The 22,080-nt window shown below is 40.1% G+C and overlaps 1 protein-coding gene across 2 annotated transcripts; it reads right to left on the bottom strand.

Annotated features, from left to right (window-relative positions):
• Positions 1-127: 127 nt before the first annotated feature.
• TRA2B (transformer 2 beta homolog) lies at positions 128-21,187 on the bottom strand. Of its 2 annotated transcripts, XM_075716411.1 has the most exons (9): positions 21,105-21,187; positions 13,966-14,099; positions 9,747-9,909; positions 8,699-8,887; positions 7,170-7,285; positions 5,882-5,965; positions 2,018-2,080; positions 1,380-1,453; positions 128-534 (listed from the first exon to the last, which is right to left on the bottom strand). In XM_075716411.1, the coding sequence occupies exons 1-9, from the start codon at positions 21,138-21,140 to the stop codon at positions 524-526; spliced, it is 870 nt and encodes a 289-aa protein (XP_075572526.1). In that variant the 5' UTR covers positions 21,141-21,187; the 3' UTR covers positions 128-523. The 2 variants fall into 2 exon arrangements, with proteins under 2 accessions (XP_075572526.1, XP_075572527.1); XM_075716412.1 differs by lacking the exon at positions 128-534 and having other exon boundaries at positions 1,372-1,453.
• Between the last annotated feature and the right edge of the window lie 893 nt (positions 21,188-22,080).

Here is a 22,080-nt window from a genome sequence, read left to right as displayed (position 1 = left end):
GAGAACAACTACCCAGCAACACAGAATTAGGGTGAATTTTACTTCTGGGCTTTCAACATTATTCCAGAATACACAGCATAAGTATTGTAGTCTCTTTTCAACTCAACTTATACTTGGCAAAAGTAAGTAGGAAAAGAAAAAACAAACTTTTTATTTTTCACTTTTTGAAAGCATTTTACACAGGCTTTGATCTTCAGAATACCTTGGAATCAGTAGAAAAAACTAACTGAACAGTTTTTCTTTACAATAGAAACCTTTCAGGAGTCAAAATTGAGACTAAAAAAATACATGCAAAACATACTCCTTTCAAAACACAACTCGAAACAAAGAACCAAACTACACAAATATGCAGAATGAAACAGCATGTAACATCACAGAAGTAGTCTTCATAAAAGGTGTAAAAGTCACCTATTCACTAGGCACTGTTCACTTGTTTAAACAGAAGAGACAATAAAAATATTGTCCACAAACTTGCAATTTCAACTCAAAGGCTGTAGCTAGAAATTCCTCTACATGTCATGCTTTAATAGCGACCTGAAAGAAAAAACAAAATATGCACACTATTAGACTTCCAAGGATTGACAGATTTTTAAGTTTTCTATCTAAATTCAGTGCCACCCCTCAAATTTGCATCGAATTCGAGAGCCTTATGATTTGTCTATGACAAAGTCCAGCAGTCAGTACAGTTCTGCCAGTAAGTTCCTTTGTGTAGAAAACCTCCAATTCCCGTCATATGCTCAGGGCTGATGTTTCAGTGCGCAATGAGAATTCACATTGTAATTGTTCCGTGGTGGCAAGTTTCCCTACGTATCAGTAAAAGCAGTTACACTTGTTTTCATTTGGACACAAAGGGTAAACATGAGAACACAACCTATTCATTCACTCTGTATCCCTTACAAAGGGGGTATGCTAGGAATGCTATTGTGTTTTATTAAATTTCTGCCATCAAAATGCAGCTTTATCTTCCATGCAAATAAGCAATTCAGAAAAAAAGCACTATTTGGACCTTGGATGAAGTTAACCTCCTCTTTAACTTATGTTGGGAAATTTAGTTTCAGTGTTAGAACATGCGAGGCTTGTGAATTTGGCCTTGCTGTTAGAGAGGTAACCAAACTGTCAGCATACTACGAACTCCTGTTTTAAGAGTTTCAGAGAAAGAAATGGTACCTCTTGACTTTTTAACAAGTGGTATTACCTAGGTTGGTATTTTTTCTTGCAAACTAAGTATTTGCTCTGTCCTCAAGGTTGCCAGTTGCTCAATGAAACACTAAAAGGAACTGTCATTCAAAAAAAAGTCTTTATGGATGCAAAACTTCAAAAGAAGTAGTTCAGGCCAAGTGGAAATTTGCTTTTGATACGCGAGCTCTAAGACTACTTACGAGGTGAATAGGATCGAGATCTGGATCGAGATCTGTAGCCCCCTCGGCTGTAATATGGGGATGGTGATCTCCTCCTGTGAAAAGGGGCAACAGAAACAATCCTTTCGTTAAAGCCTGTGGCAGATGAGTGGCAGCAGCTTTATGTGGATACTTCTAACCCGATCCTGGTATCAAGAGTGTACTTGGGAAAGCTAATGAGCACATAAGGAGCTGATTAACATTTCTACTGGATAACAAAGCAAAGATGTGAGTTTTCTTAATACTCTTATTATTACCAGGTCAGAGTAACACTGCTTTAGACTAATGGAAGAAATATAAGCACTGTCTCATTCACAGTTTGGCTACATGCAATTTTAGTGTTTCAAGCCAAGAGCATCCCAAACAAACAGTGTAAGCCAAATCACACCTGAACTTTCAATATGAATTATTTCTTTCAAGATGACAAGTTGATTTGAGCAGCAGTCACTGCTACAACCAACTCCACCCCCTCACTGAAGAGCTGCATGTACTCTGCATCCACCCAGTTTCTGTTAATGTGTTTAAAGATATCCTAGTCTTGATTCATAGAATACTAAAAAAATACCATGTAGAAGAATATTTCCACTGTTGACCAGGCACTGAAAGCTTTCCTGTCATACCTGTAAAACTGATCCCTGTCTTGAACAGCTCTCCATCCTCCTCCTCCTCCGCCACCACCTCCTCTGTGAATCCAAAAGGAGAACAACTTTTGAAAATTTTAAAAATAAGAAGTTCATTGTACAAGCAAAAAGCACCATCAAGCATAAGAAAGTCATGTGAAGACAAGAAAACATTGGTTCCTACACTGCATAATACTAAATAACTTCACTATGTTAATTTTCATGTATTCCTAAAATGCGTTGGCTAAACTTGGTGTCAAGGAACAGTTGAAGAGGACTTACCAATGTTGCATTTTACAATGTCATACTCTCCAATGAGCAGCAATTTAAGATCAGTGCATAGCCTTTGCTTCTAAGACCATTTCTATTCTCAGATGCCTACCCACTCGAGGCAAGTGGTTTTCTTTGGTTTTGGGTTGTTTTTTTTTTTTTAAGTAGCAAGATCAAGTCACTGTCCTGAGCAAAAAATTGATTCCAGGATGGAGGCAGAGAAAAAACCCCACATCCTTACATTTTAACACTTCACAATCATGTTTAAACAAGGGCATTTAAGAACTGTGGCACAATTTCTCCTTATATAAACACTGTCTAGAAATGAAACAATATATTATAGTATTTAACAATATTAAGTGGTTGGGCTGGTACCTCCACAAATTTAGATACAACAAAGCATTATCAGGAGGAGACTAAATCAACTTTGGGTCATGGAACAGTCACTGCCGCAGATGTCTCAAGAGCTCAAAAAGGCCATAAATCATATGAAGGACAAAGAACCCCCAAAACACAACATGACACTTTCAATGAGCAGGTCTTTTTTTTTTTTAAAGTCTTCCCCATTTGGTAGCTAGCCAGTGTGCAAGTGGGGTTTTTTTCTTAAGGTTATTCTTCAGTTTACAGATACTTTTCTAGACAAGATGCAGCATCCTACAGCAATGAGAAGAAACTAGATTTTAACATGACAATTCCCATCTGAAATTTTATTTCCCTGAAGGCTTTACTGCACAGAGGGCAAGGAAGGGAAAAATGCAAATTGTTCCCAGTTGATATTCTAGGGTGGAGTACTAGTATGCAATGCTCTACTGCATCTTTACAGTTCTAACTTTCCCTTCCTCAAGGAAGCACTCATGACATACACAACACTACTCTCTCTCCCTCAAATGACCAATATCTGCAGGATGAGAAAGCAGTTATCTAACGTGGGTAGACCATGATATTTTTAAAGTAGACACACACATATCATTTGTGGCTTACTTTCACCCTTTCAGTATCTGCTATGAAAATACACTATATAAAGGTTCTACAGTGAGCTTTAAAATATTGGGGTGTGGGGTTTTTGTTGACTTCCCCCACCCCCCCCAAGATAGGAAATGGAAATCACCCTTGCTGGAATTGTCAATATTCTGAGTATTTCCACCCAAAAGCCCTAGTTCACAAGACACAGGATGGGAGAACGTGTAGGAAGGTCAGAACATTGCCCAGCACTTGACTGCCTCAAAGAGCTGGATCGAAACATGGCCATGAATTCTGATACACTACACTCAAACTAGTACACTATGTAGTCTATCTTCTCACATCACTTCTCACTAGTCTGCTCTTCTTCATCTAATGCATGTATTCTTTTTTATGTTCAGTCACTATCACAGTCTGCAACTATTCTCACTGGCATGCACCCAGAACTGATGTAATTACAACTTCTGATAACATTTTACAAACATCTGAGCCACTGTTCACTATCAGGAATGAAAAAGGTAACACTTCAAGCACTTAGGGTCATACCATAATCTAAACAAGGAATAAATTAAATTTTAAGAACACACAAGCAACAAACAACAGATTTCAAGGACAACCAGTAAACCCTGACTGACCCTTTATGAATAAAAAGGAAATCTGTACTATGAAGAAGTGCAAGAAGAAAGACTGATAGTGTAAAACTCTTACCAAACACTGCACAGCCCCACACCTTTTGCTGGTCCTTATATGCCTTTGCCATTTTGATAAGCTTACATCAGAACCCCATAGAAAAAAATGGAAAGTGGGAGAAGCAAGCTAGAAGCACCACTTAGACTGCTTAGCAGGTTAAGTTGCAAGTCTTTTCTGTTCCCCAATGCTTTGGCAAGATGCTTCAGTTAATTTACCCACTAGATTTCGGTTCATTATTTTTAGCTCATTAAATGAGATGAGGCTATGTTAACTATCCCAGGCAAGTTTTTGTACCTTGTGCTCTGAAACATACTGGAAGTTTGGTCAACAGCCACTTTTGGGTCACATCTACCTCCCATGAAAGCCTACACAGAAGTGCCAGCAAGATGAAAACCAACATGTCTTGGTTCTTGTATGCTCAGTATCAACTTCAGATTTTAGCTGCTCCAGTTCTCCAAAATGTTCAAACCACTGATGTTTCAAGAGAATGGATTGTTAGAGGCACAGAAGTGCCCTAATGACTGCTTCCCAGAAATGTGAAAACACTTGTGTCTCCTGTGTTCACTGTGATGATGTAGAGCACCTTGATCCCCTCCCCGTCCACAGCAGCATTTAAGCACTGTAGAAGCAAGGCACCTGATTTAAGTGATAACTGCAAGGCAAGGAGGGCAGAGATTGGAAGCAACACCAACAGCCCAGGAAGGAGAAAGATTGGTTGAAAGCAGTAGGAGGGGAAGGAGGAGATAGCTGCCCTCAGTCACTGACAATGACCATACAGCTATCAATGTAAGTATAAAGATGGTATTTTTTTCTACACCTAGAAAGCAACAGAAGAGTACACTGAAAGCTAAGATCACAGAATTCATTATTTCCTTTGTCTTTGAGCTATAATGTAATAATGCAATTTGAATTCACGTATTTCCATGAATACACAGTTGCCATCAGAGAACAATCATAAATCCACCCATTGCTGATGCATTTAAGCTTTGCAAACCACTTAGAAAGTACTACTATAGAATTCTGCAGCTACAGGAACGTTTGGTAATTGCAGACAAAAAAAAAAAGAACACCTATCTCTGTGTTCAACTTAATAGTGCCCCAGAAATTGTGAGGATTTCACAGGGGACAAGTCTTATTGGCAGTCTTAATGAAAAATCCAGAAGACAAACTTGTTCCATCACCAAAGCCAATTACATACCAACCATATTTTCAACAGATTTTGATCAGCTTTACTACCCCTCTGACAGTGTATATTGCCACCTGAATATTCACTTCCTTCAGCTAACTACTATGCTGTCAAAAACAGAAGTTTAGACTGAAGACAGACAGAAATAGGAGGCGTAAGTCCTTCAAGTAAAACACACACATCCAACCTGACAGAGTATGCTAAAAAAGCTTTTTTATGCAAATGTCCAATACAGAACAGGTAATGTTCCAATCCCCGATTCCTTATTTTTGGCACCATTTGAGATGCCGGAATTATTAGTAGGGGATTACTGGTGACCACTGAAACTTGGCACCTTTTGTCTACTACATTATGTTCAAAATCTAAGTTGGCACTATAATACCAACTCAAGTATTAGATCTGCACCTGTGTTCCCACTATTTCCATGCTAACAGATAAACCAACAGAAGATTCTTTTAAAATGAGAGTACAGAGAACATATTTACCTTGTTTTTCAAAACTTAATGCAGATTCAAACCATTATGGACTAACTCATGCCACAGGTTAAACATCACAAATGATTCCTCAATCTGACCAATCTGATTTGTACTGAGCAGCCATTTTGGTAAATACTTCATAGTAAGATATCAGGATGACAGCAAGTTCAAAAAAACTTTTGGCATGCATATGTAGGATGAACTGCTTAACTTATATAGGCGGAAATGTAGATGAGAAAGCACAGTTTAAAAAGCAGTCGAATATTACAAACATTGACTCACCTGTATGATCTGCTGTAATAGTCACGATCATCATACCCTCTATCATACCCTCTGTCATAGTAATCTCGTCGTCGTGAGCTGCCACTACAATTAGTGAAAGAAAATTACATTTAATAAAATACTAAACATTAATATTGTTTGCAGTGCTTTTCAGTCGGTGTACAGTCAGTCAAGTATACACCGTTTTAACTGGGTTATATTATTACCCTGCATCTTCACAGTTGAAATGATTCTGAGTACTCCTACTTTGCCATCAGTGCAGACAGGAACAGAACTACTTAAATAATTGCTTTTTAGAATGCTCGAACTTTAAGATAGCTACTTTCCTCCTTGGTCTGAAACCTCTTAACCTTTTGACATCACACACATGTGAGAAATTCCATTCTGTGACAACTCTTCATTCACTTTTAACTCTCAGCTGCTTTTGGAAGAACTTTCCCATTAAAAAAAACCTGCAGTCTCAACATCAACTACATAACCACCAGTACCATACGCTGAAAGTCTTGGGAAAACAATTGGGAAGTTACTTGGGAAAACAATTTGCATTCTTGGCAACTTTAAGTCAAAAGTGTACTCTGTGGATAGGGCAAACTGCACCACACAGCTGTTTAACTAGTATTTGCTAATTCACCCTTGAAAATTTGAGCTTGCAAAAGACATTAATATTTGAAGGTACATAGGACAACTCAAAATAATTTAGAAATTGTCAAAAAATCTTACTGTAGACTTATTTAAACATTTAGATAGCTCATGTCTGGGCTGTATAATTAAGGAGCACATGTTTCTGCTCACTGTAATCCAGGCTGACCTTAGATCAGTCACTGACAAGTGCTATATAAATTAACTCCTATCTAAAAAGCTGGAAAGATACACATTACTACTGATGGCTGTCCACATGTAGTCCATCTTTTTTAAAAATTCTGAAGAGCCTCCTTTATCAGTTGATTTTTTTAGTTTTCAGAAGCTTTGCCAGGTAACATCAGTGTTAGCACAGCTCTTGTTAAGGAGACATTTTAAAAAAAAAAACAAAACAACCCACATAATTAGGCATCAACAGTCATTTTTGTATTTTAGTTTCTAGTACTGAAACATCCACATACTGTACAGTGCACAAGCCAGAAGCAAGGGAACAGCTTTCAGAACAGCACATTAATGCAAAAGCCTGATAAACTAGGAAAACCACACAGAATCAGGTCTCTTAGAGGGGATATACAACAGTTTTTAACAAAACAAGACAATTAATCCTATCCCATACTGGTTTGGAAAAAAACACACACAGGTAACTTACTAAGTGGGTCTTCCCATATAGATTCCAGGGGTAGGTGTGTGAGGTCTTTTTGTTATGGAGAAGTCTACCCGAATCCTTCTTCCATCCAGCTCCATTCCATTGGCACGTTCCTTTGCCTGAGCAAGGTGATAAAATACAATTAGCTGCAAATATGAAATTTATTACCAAAGTTTCTAACCACTGCTTCAAGTATTAAGAAAAGTCCTAAAATGGCTCAGTTAGGATGCACGTCCAAGTTTCATTTATGCCTTATACATGACATCAAACCTAAGCTCCAAGACTTTCTAGGCCAGCTGGATATAAGCTTCAATAACCACTTAAAATGTGACTTGTATTGCATAAAAAGTCTAAAAGGAACATAATTGAACAATTGTTTCAGTACCCCTGTTCCTAATATGATTAAGAGGAACCTTTGAACATGCTTATGTAGGGAGATGTAACTACTCCAACATGCAACACGAAGCAAAGCATTTAGAAGTTAACACTTCTGTGTTACATTGGTTTTTTCCTCCAATACATCCTCAAAACCTACCAAAACCTTGAATATAGTAATACCTATGTCATAAGGAATTCTGAAGTAAAAAAAAAAGCAACCAACAAAACTATTGGTTTTTTCTGCCAAGTAGCAGGACCTACATCCAAAACTCCAACATAACATGGAAGCCTTCATGCTGAATTTGGAAAAGAAGACACTAGAGACTTTAAGTTGTAGAATTTATGCAGAATATAAGCCTAGTTACAGCCCATAAGCACAGTGCTCACCAAGGGCTGGCCTGAGTGTAGAATTCTATAGCTGGCAAGTATAAAATTCCCTGTTCATTCTGTAGCACTTTTAAGCATAAATCCTGTAATTTGTTATATGGTATTGACACTGCTTCAATTCACTGAATCCCTTAGGGTTTCCCATGGACATCTGTAGGGACCAAGAAGCCACTACACATTTGCCTGGCCTTTTATTTTCAGAAAAGATTCCCCCCCTCTCAGACTGAAGTGTTAGAAGTCAGAAGAATGCATGTTAGCACTCCTACAGAGAACTCTGAAATGGCTGGCTGGTCCACTCTGAACATGCCTGTTATTAAATAGAAGATCCCAAGTGGAGTTAGGAAGGAACTCTCATCTCATAATTGAAACAGAGAGCCTGTGTTTCTATTTTCTTTTCTTGTTGGGTTAGTTTGTGCTATGGCTAGCCCAAAGTTTGCTTTTGTGAACTGCACAACAGCTCAGCCTGCACAGGGACCATGACTCTCCACTTTCTCCTCTGGTACACAGTAGGTATCCTTTGAACTAAGACTCTGACATTTATTATGAGGTGCCCAGTATTTCTTAGGCCCTGAGAAGGCAGGAAAGATACTGTGGACTAGCTTGCATTATGATTATTTCACACAGACAAAAGGAATTAATGTTAAAGTTTCCTATACCATTTTAAAGGTCAAACAGTGAGTTTCCCCAGGCTATATCCTGTTACAGAGTACACATCCCAGCAACTGAGAACACAGCAAACGTGCCATACATCCTGCACCCCAACCTACTTCCTTAGCATCCTCAACGTTTTCAAAGTACACAAATGCAAATCCTCTTGAACGCCGAGACTGCTGATCATACACAATGGAAACATCAGCAATTGGACCATACTTGGAGAAAACTTCTCTCAGATCCCTTTCTGTGGTGTACAGACTCAATCCGAATACACCAAGACAACAATTTGGGTCAGGATTTGCCTAAAGGAAGGGACAGATAGATAGGTATTAGAATAAAATTGCTTGTATTTGCAGTACAAGGTATTTCACAAGTTGTGAGTGTCAGAGTTTCAAGCCAAAGCAACAAGAAAAAGATACTACCGAGATTCAGGTTGGGTTAACTTCCTAATAGACACTATTACAATCAAACCTACAGATACACAAGCCTCCTTTCACAAAAATACTTTGCGTTTCTCAGGGTGCTGTACAAACTACAGTTACAACACATAACAGGTACTGTATTTAAAAAGTTTTCCCTCCAAATGTGAGCGGATGACTGTTGAATGTGGAGAGATACATATACACACAGAGGCCTGGATCGTATCTTCATTTGTATTAGCTAACACTTTCCCCCCCTACTTTAGCATGAACCACACTGTGCTCAGCCACCTGAGCCTATAAAGCAGCTAAATGCAAGCTGGTTTACATGCTCATTTAAAAGACACCATCAAAACAGCTTTTAATGAAATGTTTTAGTTTTCCACAATTTCTCATCAAGAAAAGCACAAATGTTTCTCCCTCCTAATTCTACCCCCATCCTTTGCTGCATACATTAGCTCATTTATTACAGCAGGTATAGTGACAACAGCCTGCACTAGTAGCACTTCTAAAGGCATCTGTTAAAAACCAATCAAACAAGACACCCCTGCCCCACAATCCTACACAAACTTATGGAAATCCACAGCTTATCAAAAGCCAAGTGACAATTAACATCAACAATATCTTTTAAACAGATCTGAGCAGGAAGCAGAATGTTCTTCTGGAAAACCCCAATAAATTGTGTGATTTCAGGGTGTATTCAGGACTACATACAAGTCATCCACTTCTGTAACAGACATACCCTGTTTCCAATATGACGTCTGCGAGTAGACATGGGTGAATGGCTGTGACTGTGTCGTCGCCGATAATCCCGACTGTAAGACCTACTTCTGGATCTCCTATGAGAGCGGGAACGAGAGCGTGATCTTGTGTAGTGTCTACGGGAACTCCTCCTTGATCTAGATCTGAGGAAAAAAGGGGAAAAGGTAGTGTTGGGTTGGTTTGAGTTTTTTTTAACCCTTCAAAAATACATCAGATATTCACAAACAAAAAGCCCAAATAACCATTTTCTAAAAACCTGCAGTACCACATGATTCAGCTATAATGAATATAGTCACTACTCTCAAGGATCGTGCACTAAATCTTTACAATCAGATTACTGTAGATGCTCTCAGAGCATTTCTACTGCAGAACAGGAATCTTATCTTCCATTTTAGTTAGTTTTTAGTTCCCCAATAGCTTTTAACTTTCTCTAACAAGGCTATCTTGGTTTGACACAGTATAGGCTTAGAATATTCACAGCTTTTACCGTAGTATTTAAGTAAAAATAGCTGGGGTGGCTTTCTTTTGAAGACTTAACAGAAAAAGGGAACAGGAGTAAACAGTCAATACAACTTCACACAAAAGCACGCACAATTGCAGAGGCGCACACCTCTGCTTATTCTAGCACTCTGCATAACACTGCTTTCAGTGACACTGAAAAGCAAACACAATTTTTACACAGTGCATAATTACAAGCACAGAAGTCTGGCAAATGCCCATGAAACAGAGCTTAACATGACTGAAGAAATTATGCAGTATTAGGTTTATTTACCTTCTAGTATTTCAACAGTTACTTAACATTAGCTGTTGATGAATGTTTACATGTTCACACTTCAAGTGTATTTAGGCAAAGGTGCAACTGCTCACTAATTTCAGCCCAGACCTCCTCACAACAGTTCCAGAAATGTTTTCTGCCAGCACTAGGTCCATGGAGATGAGGCCCTGAAACACTTCAATTCCTTCTACTAAACCCTCAGCCCTCCTGACACAATCTTAGTTGAAAAGCTGGGCAGGCACTTAAACTGGCATACAGAGCTTGGCCTGCTGATGGCAGTCACTGAATAATCTGCATTCCACACAGCTACAAAGAAAATCGCTGCAAGGCTAAGTGTAATAAACAGTTTAATATTTAAAAGCTCTTAGTCATAACTTGTTAATCTTCAGGCTCTTGTTTGTGTCTTAAATGTCCTTCCTCTAGTTTGTGGAAGCCAAGGTAGTTAAGTACTGACTGAGACCATAAGCTACCATCATTGCACAACTGTGTTTCACAGTACCACCACCACTACAGTGGCATGAATGAAGCTCTTAACCTGAACCTGTTTTTACTCCTGAGCATTTAACAGCTTCTTCCAGAGTCAGGATTTCTCACTAGCTAAGTGTTACCAGACAGCCAAACTGCACGATATACACTCTGCAAATTACAGGCCTCCTTAAAACAAAATCTTCAACCTCCTCAACCTTCCTCAGCTTGAAGCATGTATACATGTCCAGGAGAAATGACTTCAGCATGTCCCATTACAATACTTCTAACTGTGTATTTAGAAAGAATAAATTATTTTAGGCTACAAAGTAAAAAAAAAAAAAAAGAGCGAGAACTTCCCTAAGGCAGGAAAGACAGTAAAAAAAGACAGAAATAATAATAATAAAAAAAGAAGTTCAACACATGCATACAGCCACATTTCAACCGCTGACGTACCAAAAAAAAAAAAAAAAAAGGCGGCAAACACAGAACTGATGTTCCAGGTAACAGAATGCACCCATTACATTGAACAAGAGCTGGAGACTTGTAAACCAGGCAATTCATTATGCGAGAGAACAAGGCTTAAATAGGCACTGCTTATATTGCCTGCCTTAAATGTCATACTGCCATTATTCTCCTTTGCTGCAAAGCCATCACAGCTGATAACCCTACTCCTCTGTAAGAATTGTTTAGACTTCACAGTCAGCCAAAGACAACAAGCTTGCTATGCTGCTGCTGAAAACTTCAATAAAAGCAGATTTTTAAATCAAGTATATCCACACCCCAACTGATAAATACACCAAGACACATATTTGTTCCCAAATCAAAGTTTAATTTATAAAGCTGGTAACTCAAAAATACATTTGCAATAGAAACTACCAAGAAATATAAGAGTTCTCACAGGGTTATTTCTCTGGTGAGAGCCAGAGTTAGATGACCTGCTCATGAACACATCCAAACATGTGACAGCACTGAAAAGAGATATAACTATGCTGGTTCTAAATATGTTCTGACACAATTCTGCCCAAATCTGCTAATGAACACACACTAACTCTGCAATATAATTCCAGTATTTCCAGCCACAGGCATTTTCAAGACAGCTGTTAAATGCTCAGGAAGCCACGGTAGTCAAGCTTCTACTTTTGTTCATCAAAAAGTAAAAAGTCAGTTGCCAGGGTATAATTTAAAGGGTGATTTCTTGTAAAAGTAAATTATTTATGTGCCATGTCTCTCGTAAATTCTAGATCTTGTATTTGCTTCTTCCAGCATTTTATACAATTTGTGATTGCATTCTTAGATGCTATTAGACACTGTAAGTGAGAAACACAGTGCTTTAAAGAGTACAGAATCCCTAGGGGTTATGGATTAAGGTGCAGAAGGACATGCTGGGCTGGGTCCTGACTTGCTTGTTATTTTAAAATTAAAACGTTCCCCAAAAGTGGTGTGCAGTCTCCATCCTCTGAGGTTTTTAAAACCCAACTGGATAAAGCCCTGAGAACATGGTCTGAGCCCAGAGCTGACTCTGCCTTGAGCAGGATTTTGGACTGGACCCTTTCTGAGTTGTCCTATGAATCTCTCACTACTAGCAATTCCAGAGGTCATTCCAATTTCATACTCTACAAAGCAGTTATTACTCTACCAAGTATTTATTCATTTAATTTGACATATTTGTTCTTGCACTACAGGGATTGCCAAGTGCATGATTTGGCACTTCTGACTGCCTGAAGTACACAGAAAAAACAAGCCCATTCCTCTGCTGTCAAAGTTTCCCAAGTATTTTCCTTCCCAACAAGCGCCTTTCAAACTGATCACTTTGATCTTGCAAGGAGACCTAAACACAGTATCTGATAGTGTTTTCAATCACAAGTGACTGCTAATAGCACAATGTCTTCCAGAGTTGTCATCCTTCCTTTAGCCTGACCCCCAAGCTTTGGCAAGACTAATTAATTGCTTATACACATAAAAAGTATATTGTGAACAGCTTAACTGGAAACCCCACACTGAAACCGATGGTTTTTAACCTGAATGCTTACAAATGAGTAAAGGAACTATCAACACATTAATTTCTGTAGTCAGCACTCAATTATCTAAACCTCTTAAGAAAATATCATCATTCACCTATTTACATGTTTTGTTGCATTTCTATTCATTCTTTATTAAATATGTACCTCTTACATGACACAACTGGTAAAGCCAATGTAAAGTGGCTAGCAGTGACATTTAGTCTTTATTATTAGACTATCAGCATATTTCATGTCTCAGTTATGTCTGTTAACAGTTTTAAGAAGAATTCTGTCACTGCACACAGTTTGTTTAGCAGAAGAGTATAAGGATAGGTAATACAGTGCAAAAGGCATTTTCACAGTGCACATTTGTGTTGCCACGTAACAAATACAATAAGCAAGCTACTTTCTCCACAACTCTTTTTGAGAGCCTGGAAAGCTGTCTGATCTTTAAAGCTTTCCAGCCTGTTATTTTTCAAGTTAATATATATTTAAAAGGTCAGAGAGATGGCTGTTGAAATTCACATTTATCTCTACTGCCTCATGGAATTGCTCCCAGTGAGAAAACGTAATAGATTAACATGACCTAAAATGGAAAATCTGCTGATGCATGTATTTCTTTTAATGCACAGAAAAGCTAACATCTAGAGTTCCAAATGCTTCATGCTCAGAAACTAGCCATTATTCTAAGACTTAAAAGGCAGGCTACCTCCAAACTGTATCAGCAGAGATAAAAGGCTACATAGCTGACTACCTCTTAGAAAAAGCTCAAAAAAGATCCAACTTGATAGTTTATCTTTTCAAATCCTGAAACCATAAATGCCCCTTTATATTCAATGTCCACAGATCATCAGTTACTTCTGGAAACAGAATTTGGCTACCTTGGACTTCAGTTCACCTCTGACATAATGATCTGACTTGTGAAGAAGAGGAAGAGGTAAAAGAAATAAACTCACCTGGATTCAGACCTGGATCTAGATTTTGACCTGGAACGCCTGGAATCCTCCTTAGATCGAGATCTTGCAGGGGTGTGTCTCCCCGACTTGCCAGACCCATGAGCACTTCCGCTTCTGGAAGCAGAACGGGATTCCTGCACGCAGATATCGAAAGCCTAATTTGTACACAATTTCTCATTTACCTAAGGTCTGTAAACAAGCTCCAGTGAAATAAATGGTAAAAATTCATATCTATGTGTCCAGGCAGTTGGCATTAGAACTGCCTCGATTTTTAAGAAGTTTTTTTTTTTTTTTTTTTCCCTGGTAGACACTTCTTTACCCTGCATATACTTTTGCTATTAAACAGATAATGCATGCATGTTTAGCAAAATATACAGGGACACATAAACAGACTAGTAATTACTTAGCGTAGTGCTTTCAGATTCCAGATTACTTCTTATCTTAACTTCATTTTTATTCCTTTTCTTCATTCTTCCGTTTCAAATTCTGACTTCTTTCATCTTCCCCACTTCACACAAATTGCTCAATATTCTACAAGTGGGACTTCTGGTCTGATAATTAGCATGCATTCACTTTCTTTTTTTTCAAATTTCAGCTTCACTTATTCCTGAGCTTCAAATAATTCTCATTTATAAAACTTGTCAAATGGCGACTTCCGCATTTTCCTTCTTCAACATTAACCTTAATAGAAAAAGAACAGGATGAAGAATATTTAAAAACTCCAGGATAAATTCTAGTGCCAAAACTGAAACTAGAAAAAAAAAATGTTTTGTGGACTTACTATATATGCAGTTCAAGAATTGAATCTACCAAATGCCCTATTATTTTATAAACAGATTCAGTCAATTCAGTTTAACTTAGTACTAAGCAACTGAATTCGCTATTTATGCCTATATTTAACACCAAATGCACAGTGAGTCAACTGAATATCTATTAATGAATTCTAGCATTAGGAAACTCAAAATACTTTGCACTGTCAGCCACATACTTAGACAAAATCAACAAGAAGTGATTTAAGTAAGGTCCCTACTGCGGCCAGAGACAACTAACTGATGTGTTTTTTGAATGCAGAAAGCACAACACAGTTGGTCCTTCAATGACTTAGAATTATGTTACTTTGGGACATTCTTGCAGTTTAGAAGGCCTAGTTTGAAGGTTTATGAGCACACTCATGCCTACTCTGCCTGCACAAGTGTGATTACATATGGAGGCTTCATGCTTCCAAGTAAATAATAATTTTCCACCAACTGAAAATGCAATTCTGTGCAAAACACTCAAACACTGTTCTGGAATAATACTCCACCTATTCTATTATTTACTTGTATTCTTCTTTGGTAATGATATCACCTAACTAGCATTTTCCTTTTTTTTTTTTTTAAATAAGTATAATGCTTAACTTCAGTCACATGGCTTAAACACTTAGTTTCAACACACTAGAGGTATTTATTTCACAACAAATTTTAAAATTCAGCAGAATTCTGTTTTTCCTAAAAACAAACAACTCTAAATTTTCTATCCATTCTGATCAAGAATGCTCACTAACAATACCAGAATACCAGATTTTTCTCAAAAATCACTTGTTTTATCATTGTAACATCTCTTAAACTTGAACATTCAACTTAATGGGCATTCCGTACCAAGCATTCAGAAATTCATTTGCTAAACCCGTATTTATTAGTGCTTAAGCCACTTCCGTACAACTTAAAACAAAGTTTAGCTATTTACAGTTGCCTACCATACAACACTGAGGGGACAGGACACAACTTGCAGGATAAAGCAGATTTCCAATTAATACCAGCAGCAACAGAAATAAAGCAAAGTTGATCAAGGCTATATTCTTCTCTGTCAAAGTGTTTAAGGAGGTGTTCTGAACTATAGCCACCTCATATACTAACCCTGCAAAGGGCAGTGCAAATATTGAGAACTAATTTAAGTTACAAATAACAAGTTTAACCTAAATCCATTACTACCTTCAAAACAATCCACAGAGATGACTTCTGAGTTAATGTATTAATTTAGCCGTAAGAAGTTTTCAACTCTTTAAGAGTTAGACAAAGCAAGATGGAAGAAGGGATAAAACACAAAACTAAGGCTGTTCTTCATTTGAGGAAAAATACTTCCATTCACAAAACAACACTCTTGACAGATTCAGGCTGGACAGAAGGAGCCACATCCAAATACAGGTGGTCTAACAGTGAAAAGGACACAAGAAATGCATGATGGGAGGGAAGCAGCAGGGAGGATCTTGCCCATAAACATACCCCATACCCCTTTTTAGAGTTTGTAGAAATCAATAAGCTTTGAAGAAGTCAATAGAGAAACAGTATTAGCATAAGCAAATGACTGAAATCTTCATCTATTCGATACATTTTTTTGTACCATCTTTGCAATATTATGTTAAGATTGATGTGGAAACTGGACAGCTAGGATCTGAGAAGAAACTTCGGAAGAAAAAAAACCTTTAAGACAACTGTATATCTAAATCAGAAAATTAAGCAGCTGACTTATTTTCATCTAGCTCCTTTGGACTTTACAACATTTTCCAGTTTTTAAACATCCACATTTTGTTTCCAGATCATCTTCTATCTACCACATTTTACAGGATTATGCCACTTCTTTATTACTTCCAGCCTCAAAGGAATTAATTCTTTGCACCTCACCTGCTCCAGATATTACTAAGACTGGTGATAACCCCTAAAATTTCAAAGTTGTTACCCTCCCCATCCCAACCCCCAGGAAATCCTTCCTACCCAAAATTCCAAACACCAGGAGCCTGCAACACTCCAAACTTAGTTTACACCTCATTATACTGACACTGTGAGGGTTCACACAAGCCACTCCCACAGCTCACTTAAATTGGAGAGTTTCTTCCATCCAGTTTTGTTGTTCTTAATACATTTTCTTTTTCTACCTTTTGCTCTTTCGCTTTGTGAATTTTAAGCTTTTTAAAAATGCCAAAGTAGGCTCCTGTTACGACAGGTGGAAGAAGAGAGATGAAGAAACAACCTTCTTTATCCTATCTATATTCAAAACCTGCTAGTAAGCAGATCAAGAATGGTGTTCGCTATTAAATAACCATTTTTTTTCTAACCTTGAATTGTGACGTGTATATTTTAAAAACCACCAGATCCCTTCATCTTTACTAACAGTTCTTCCCCTTTGGTCAGGCATTACTGGAATTCAGGTGGAAGCCCTGAAGTCCAGGCTTGTGGTTTCCAAATTATTCTTTCCATACTTTAAGCATATTAAAAACAATGTGTAACACACATTGATATGTTTAACATCTCTATATGATAGTATATCTAAGCACATTCATAAAGATGCATTACAGCCATCTACTCTATAAGCAGGGAATGTCACAACAACAGGCTTATTCTGGGGGCAGTAGATAGAAAAGGTTTCCAAGGACAGAAGTGGCTGTAAGGTACGTGAGAACCACGTGTTCTTTGCACTTCTGAGATCTGTTTTTTCCTCGTGGGAATACAAGTTACAGATTTCAGCTACTTAATAATATAAGATGCAGTCAAAATTATTAGTATTTTTAAAATCTTAAATCCCTATAAACTTACATATTTCCACTTGTTTTCCTAAAGAAAGATGCAGCCTCACATTACACTATCAAATCTACAGTCAGATTTATTCAAGGTGTAATTGCACTCACTTCACATTCCTCAACCTCTCTACTACTGAATTTAGCAAATGATCCAACAGAAAAAAAACAGCTTTTGCCTCTCTTACCCCTGAAGCACATGATTACCAGATCAGATCACCGCTGGGGGTGGCTGGCAATCCACTCACAGGGAAAGCAGAATAACCCCTTTCCACAACAGTTTCCAAACTCCACCAAAGACAAGACAAGAATGTGTCTTGAAAAATCAAGCTAACAGACCACAAGCATGGAAACCCAGCTTCCTCCCACCACCTCTGCCCCTCGTGTTGACACTGCGGCCTCATTCAGTGCACCAAGCTGGCAGGAAACTAATCCATCAGCAAAAAGCAAACAATTTTCTGACAGCTGAGGGTACTGAATCAGCCCACCAAGAGGTCAGATCAAATGCCAGCTGGTGAATGAGGAACACAGATAATGACCTATCCTTTCAGTGGCATCAAGCTATCAGATTGTTTCTAACCTTCTCAAACTGCTTCCTTAAACCGTTTTCCACAACTTAGTAACAAAATGCATTTTTTGAAAACGTGTAAAGTACCTTGTAAGTAGATCTATAAATTGAGCATTTGTACCATTCAAGTTACTCTGATAAAAAAAAAAGAAGCCTGACTACCATATTAAACAGTTTCTGATCAGACACATACCAAGTAATTACTATCAGTATTAACTAATTCACAGGATGAGACTCACTACTTTTAACTAGTCTTCTTTCCAACCCTTCCATGTCTGAATTACATATACTTCAGTGAGCAAAATTTCAATGACTGCAAACAAAATAGAAGTGACTTGGAAAAACATGGCAATTATTACAGCCTACTGTTCAGTATTTGAAGTATTGGTAGCATTTAATAATTTATAGTATCTTCAGTTAAAAAAAGTTTCCAGAGTTTAATCCCATTATAAAGTATAAACTGTAAAAGAGAATTTGACTGGGGATTTTTTTTCTTCTTTTTTTTTCCCCCCCCTTTTTGAACTGTGACATAAGCCAGTTTAAGTTTGCATTGCTGCGAGTCCCATTACTTGCAAAAGGCACCTGGTACTTCTTCATCTCCAATACTGACATTCAGACTTGTGGCTACACAATCAAGTCAAGCCTGCAAACCAATGCAGCTGGAAATGGAATCCTAAAAAAAATTTCAGCTGATTTAATACCCAGATCTGACTGACTACACAAACACTAGTACAAGGGAGAAAACAGGAACGCATTTTCAGGAGCACAATTCTTGTCGGCAGCATGGACTTGGAACAGCTTAACAGAGCATTGTAAAGTTGTATCCCAGATTATTTACCCAAACACTGTTTCTACTCTGCAGAGACTTTAGTGCTTCCAGCTTGAAAAAGTAGAAAGCCACTGACTTGGTACAATATAAGCCTTAAATAAGCAAAAAATATCATAAATAGCACTGGCAATAACATTAGAAAAGCCACTCCCTGATCTACTCTGAAATAGCAGGTTTGTAGCTTTATGGTTTCATCTTTTAGTTTTACAAACATGTACATTGCATACAACTTACCTATTTACGATTCACAAAAGTTCAGACATAACTCATTTTAAGCCTTGGTGAAGACCGCATGCACATGATTTATACTTTTTTTTAACAGAAGTACAGAAAAGATAAAATAGAAACGCAGGTGGGACAGCAATTGCTGTCCTATCATACCCTGCACAATTATGCTTCAAACCCACTTTGCTGTAAAGGTGTTAACACTTCCATTCCTTCTGACTGAAAATACAATGCAGGTTACCCTGGCAAACTTCACTAAACTTAGGCTACCATCTTAAATTGGTTTTCAGTCTGACTTGCACAACAGCAATTAAATCAACTTTTTAAAAAACTAACACACAGAAATCCACCTTGAGCTAGTCAGAAATAATAGTCCCTCACTAAAAATATACCAGTTGTAAGAGTGACATGAAGACATCAATGAAAGGATAATACTGGGGGTAGTACGAGTCTATTCTTTAATCCCTATCTTTCAGCATTCATTTCCATCAAGCATTTTTAGCTTCCTGGAGACCAAATTTTTCTAACCTAACCTACCTTGAAGTAGAAACACTCATACTACTAAAGCTTATTATAGTGAATCTGAATAAGAAAATGCCATATTCAAAGAAAGACATTGCAATTTTGTACTCAGAATGGCATTTTTTTTTCCACCTACAGTGAAGTTTTAAGATTTAAACTACTTATCACTTCCACAACTCTGACACTGCAGTAAGTTAAAAAGTTAGACTGATACTGAAAAAAAACCAAAACACAGTATTGACCCCTGCACTGCACTTGCCTGCTGCAGTAAAAATTGAAGACCTCAAAGGAAAACAAGACTGATTCACTAAAGAAAAAACAACTATAGGTAAACTGTATTGCAGATGTACATCATATATGTGAAGCTTCACAAGTCATCTACTGCGGTATTAGCAAAATTCCATCTAGACAGTAACATCTTGCAATAACTACGCAGTTTAAAGGAACGTCTGCTGCAGGTTTCACAAAGCAAGGATATTGCCCTAGCACCGAGCACGTTCATTTTGAGGTTTAACCCTTCGACTATCGCAGTCACATTTAAATTAAATTAGAGACCAAGCCACCTAGATGCAAGGCTGCAACTACGTCAAGAAGCAAGAGTCAATATTTTGCAAGCAAGCGCGAGGAGCAGCAAATCGGAGCTCAATTTAAAATGTAATTCACCAAAAGTGAATTGCAATGCAGCTTTGGAGACAGTATAACAAAGGCTCAGACTACTACCGGCTCTAGATTTTCCTTCCCTACCCAGACGTTACCTAACAGGGCTGGGGGATGGAGAACGAGGCACCACGGCACCCGCCGAGACCGCCACAGCCCGGCTGAGAGCTCGGAGGGGGCTGAAGAGCCGTGCACCCCCAGCGCTGCTGCGGGCGGTACAAGGGGGCGGAGGCGGCCGCCCCCTGCCCGCTCGCCGGCGCCACGGTGGGAGCTGGCAGCGGCCGCCCAGACCCGCCACAATCCGTACCCCGCACCCTCTCGGGCAGCCCCACCACGCTCGGGGCAGGGACAAGGCAGACCCGCCAGGGAGAGACGCGCCGGCGGGGGCGCAGCGGCAGGGCCCGGGACACGCAGCCCCACCGCCCTCGGCCATTTTGTCCCTCTCCGGCGCGCCCGGTCACCAGCCCAAGATGGCGCCGGGCAGATTCACCATGGAGCGCGCCGGCGGGCGGGCAGCTAGAGCGTCCCCGCCGCGCGCCCCCACCGCTTTCCCGGCCGGGCCAGCCGCCATCTTCCCCCCGCCAAGCCCCGGCCCCGCCGGGCCTCCCGCGCGTCCGCCGGGGCCTCCTCACCCGCCGCGCCACGGCGGCCCCTCCCGCAGCGGCTCCGCCACCCGCTCCGCCCAGGCCGCAGGACCGGGACACGGGGGCGGCCGCGCCGTCCAGAGAGGAGCGGAGGGGGGAGGGGGGGGAACCGGCCGGGCAGCGCACTCAAGCTCCGTGTATTACCCGCTCGCCGTAGTTCTGCTCCCCGCTGTCGCTCATCGTCCCAACGCACCGCTCCCCGCCACCGCTTCGCCGACCCGACCCGACCGTCCCCGGCGCCAGCGCTCTCCGCAGAGGAAGTGACGCGGCCCGCGCACGCGCCAGACACCGCCCCCGTGCTGCCGGCCGTGAGGCGCCAGGTCCCGCCCCCTCCGCCCGGGAGGGGAAGGCCCCGCCCCCGCCCCTCCCCCCCTCCCCCCCCCCGCCGGGAGGTGAGGCCGTGGCGTTTGGCGGCGGTCGAGGGTGGGCGCCGCGCCGGGCTCGGGAGCTGCTCGGTCCCGGGGGGTCACAGCCTGACGAGTGAGCCCTTCAGAGCCAGCTCCAGTGCCGGGTGGAGAGCGTCCTGCCCGCCCGGCTCGGGGAGGCTGCAGCCAAGGCCAGGATCTCCTCTTTCCCCCCGCTCTCTCCCTCCACAGGCCGCGCGGGCCGTGGAAGCGGTTTAAAAAAACCCACTGTGTTTACAAGGGGCTTTCTTGGAGGAGATGCCCAAGAGTTTTAAGGCATTAGTTTAGTGCAGGTTGGGATTGTTGATTGGGATATTTCTAAAATACCCACGTGAGGGCAGCATAACATCACTGCATAGTCATTTTTTGCTCAGTCCTTTAACCGTTTTTTCGTGAGACACATACCACTGCGTCTCTGAGGAGCGACGCAAACACCTTTTTCTCCATCACATGCACTCCGGTTGTGAACGACTGTTGATGCACGTATTTGTTTTATTTCACCCTGGTAAGACAAAGAGCACGAGTAAAGCACCATCATCCCCAAAGGGTCAACACAGCTCCGTCTGCAGACACTAAGCAAGGACACCCAGATGGAGTGGACCGCCATGACCTGAAATACACCTCTTCAGTTTAAGCAAAATACCGACTTACTCAAAGCTCTTGAAACCATAGCACTGTGAGAGGGTTGATGTCTGGAGACAGGAGTCATCACACCC

Source organism: Pelecanus crispus, chromosome 9, assembly GCF_030463565.1.
Source record: "Pelecanus crispus isolate bPelCri1 chromosome 9, bPelCri1.pri, whole genome shotgun sequence".
NCBI classification, from domain to species: Eukaryota; Metazoa; Chordata; class Aves; order Pelecaniformes; family Pelecanidae; genus Pelecanus; species Pelecanus crispus.
The sequence above is the reverse complement of the archived record's forward strand: the minus strand, read 5'-3'. Positions and strand labels throughout refer to the sequence as shown.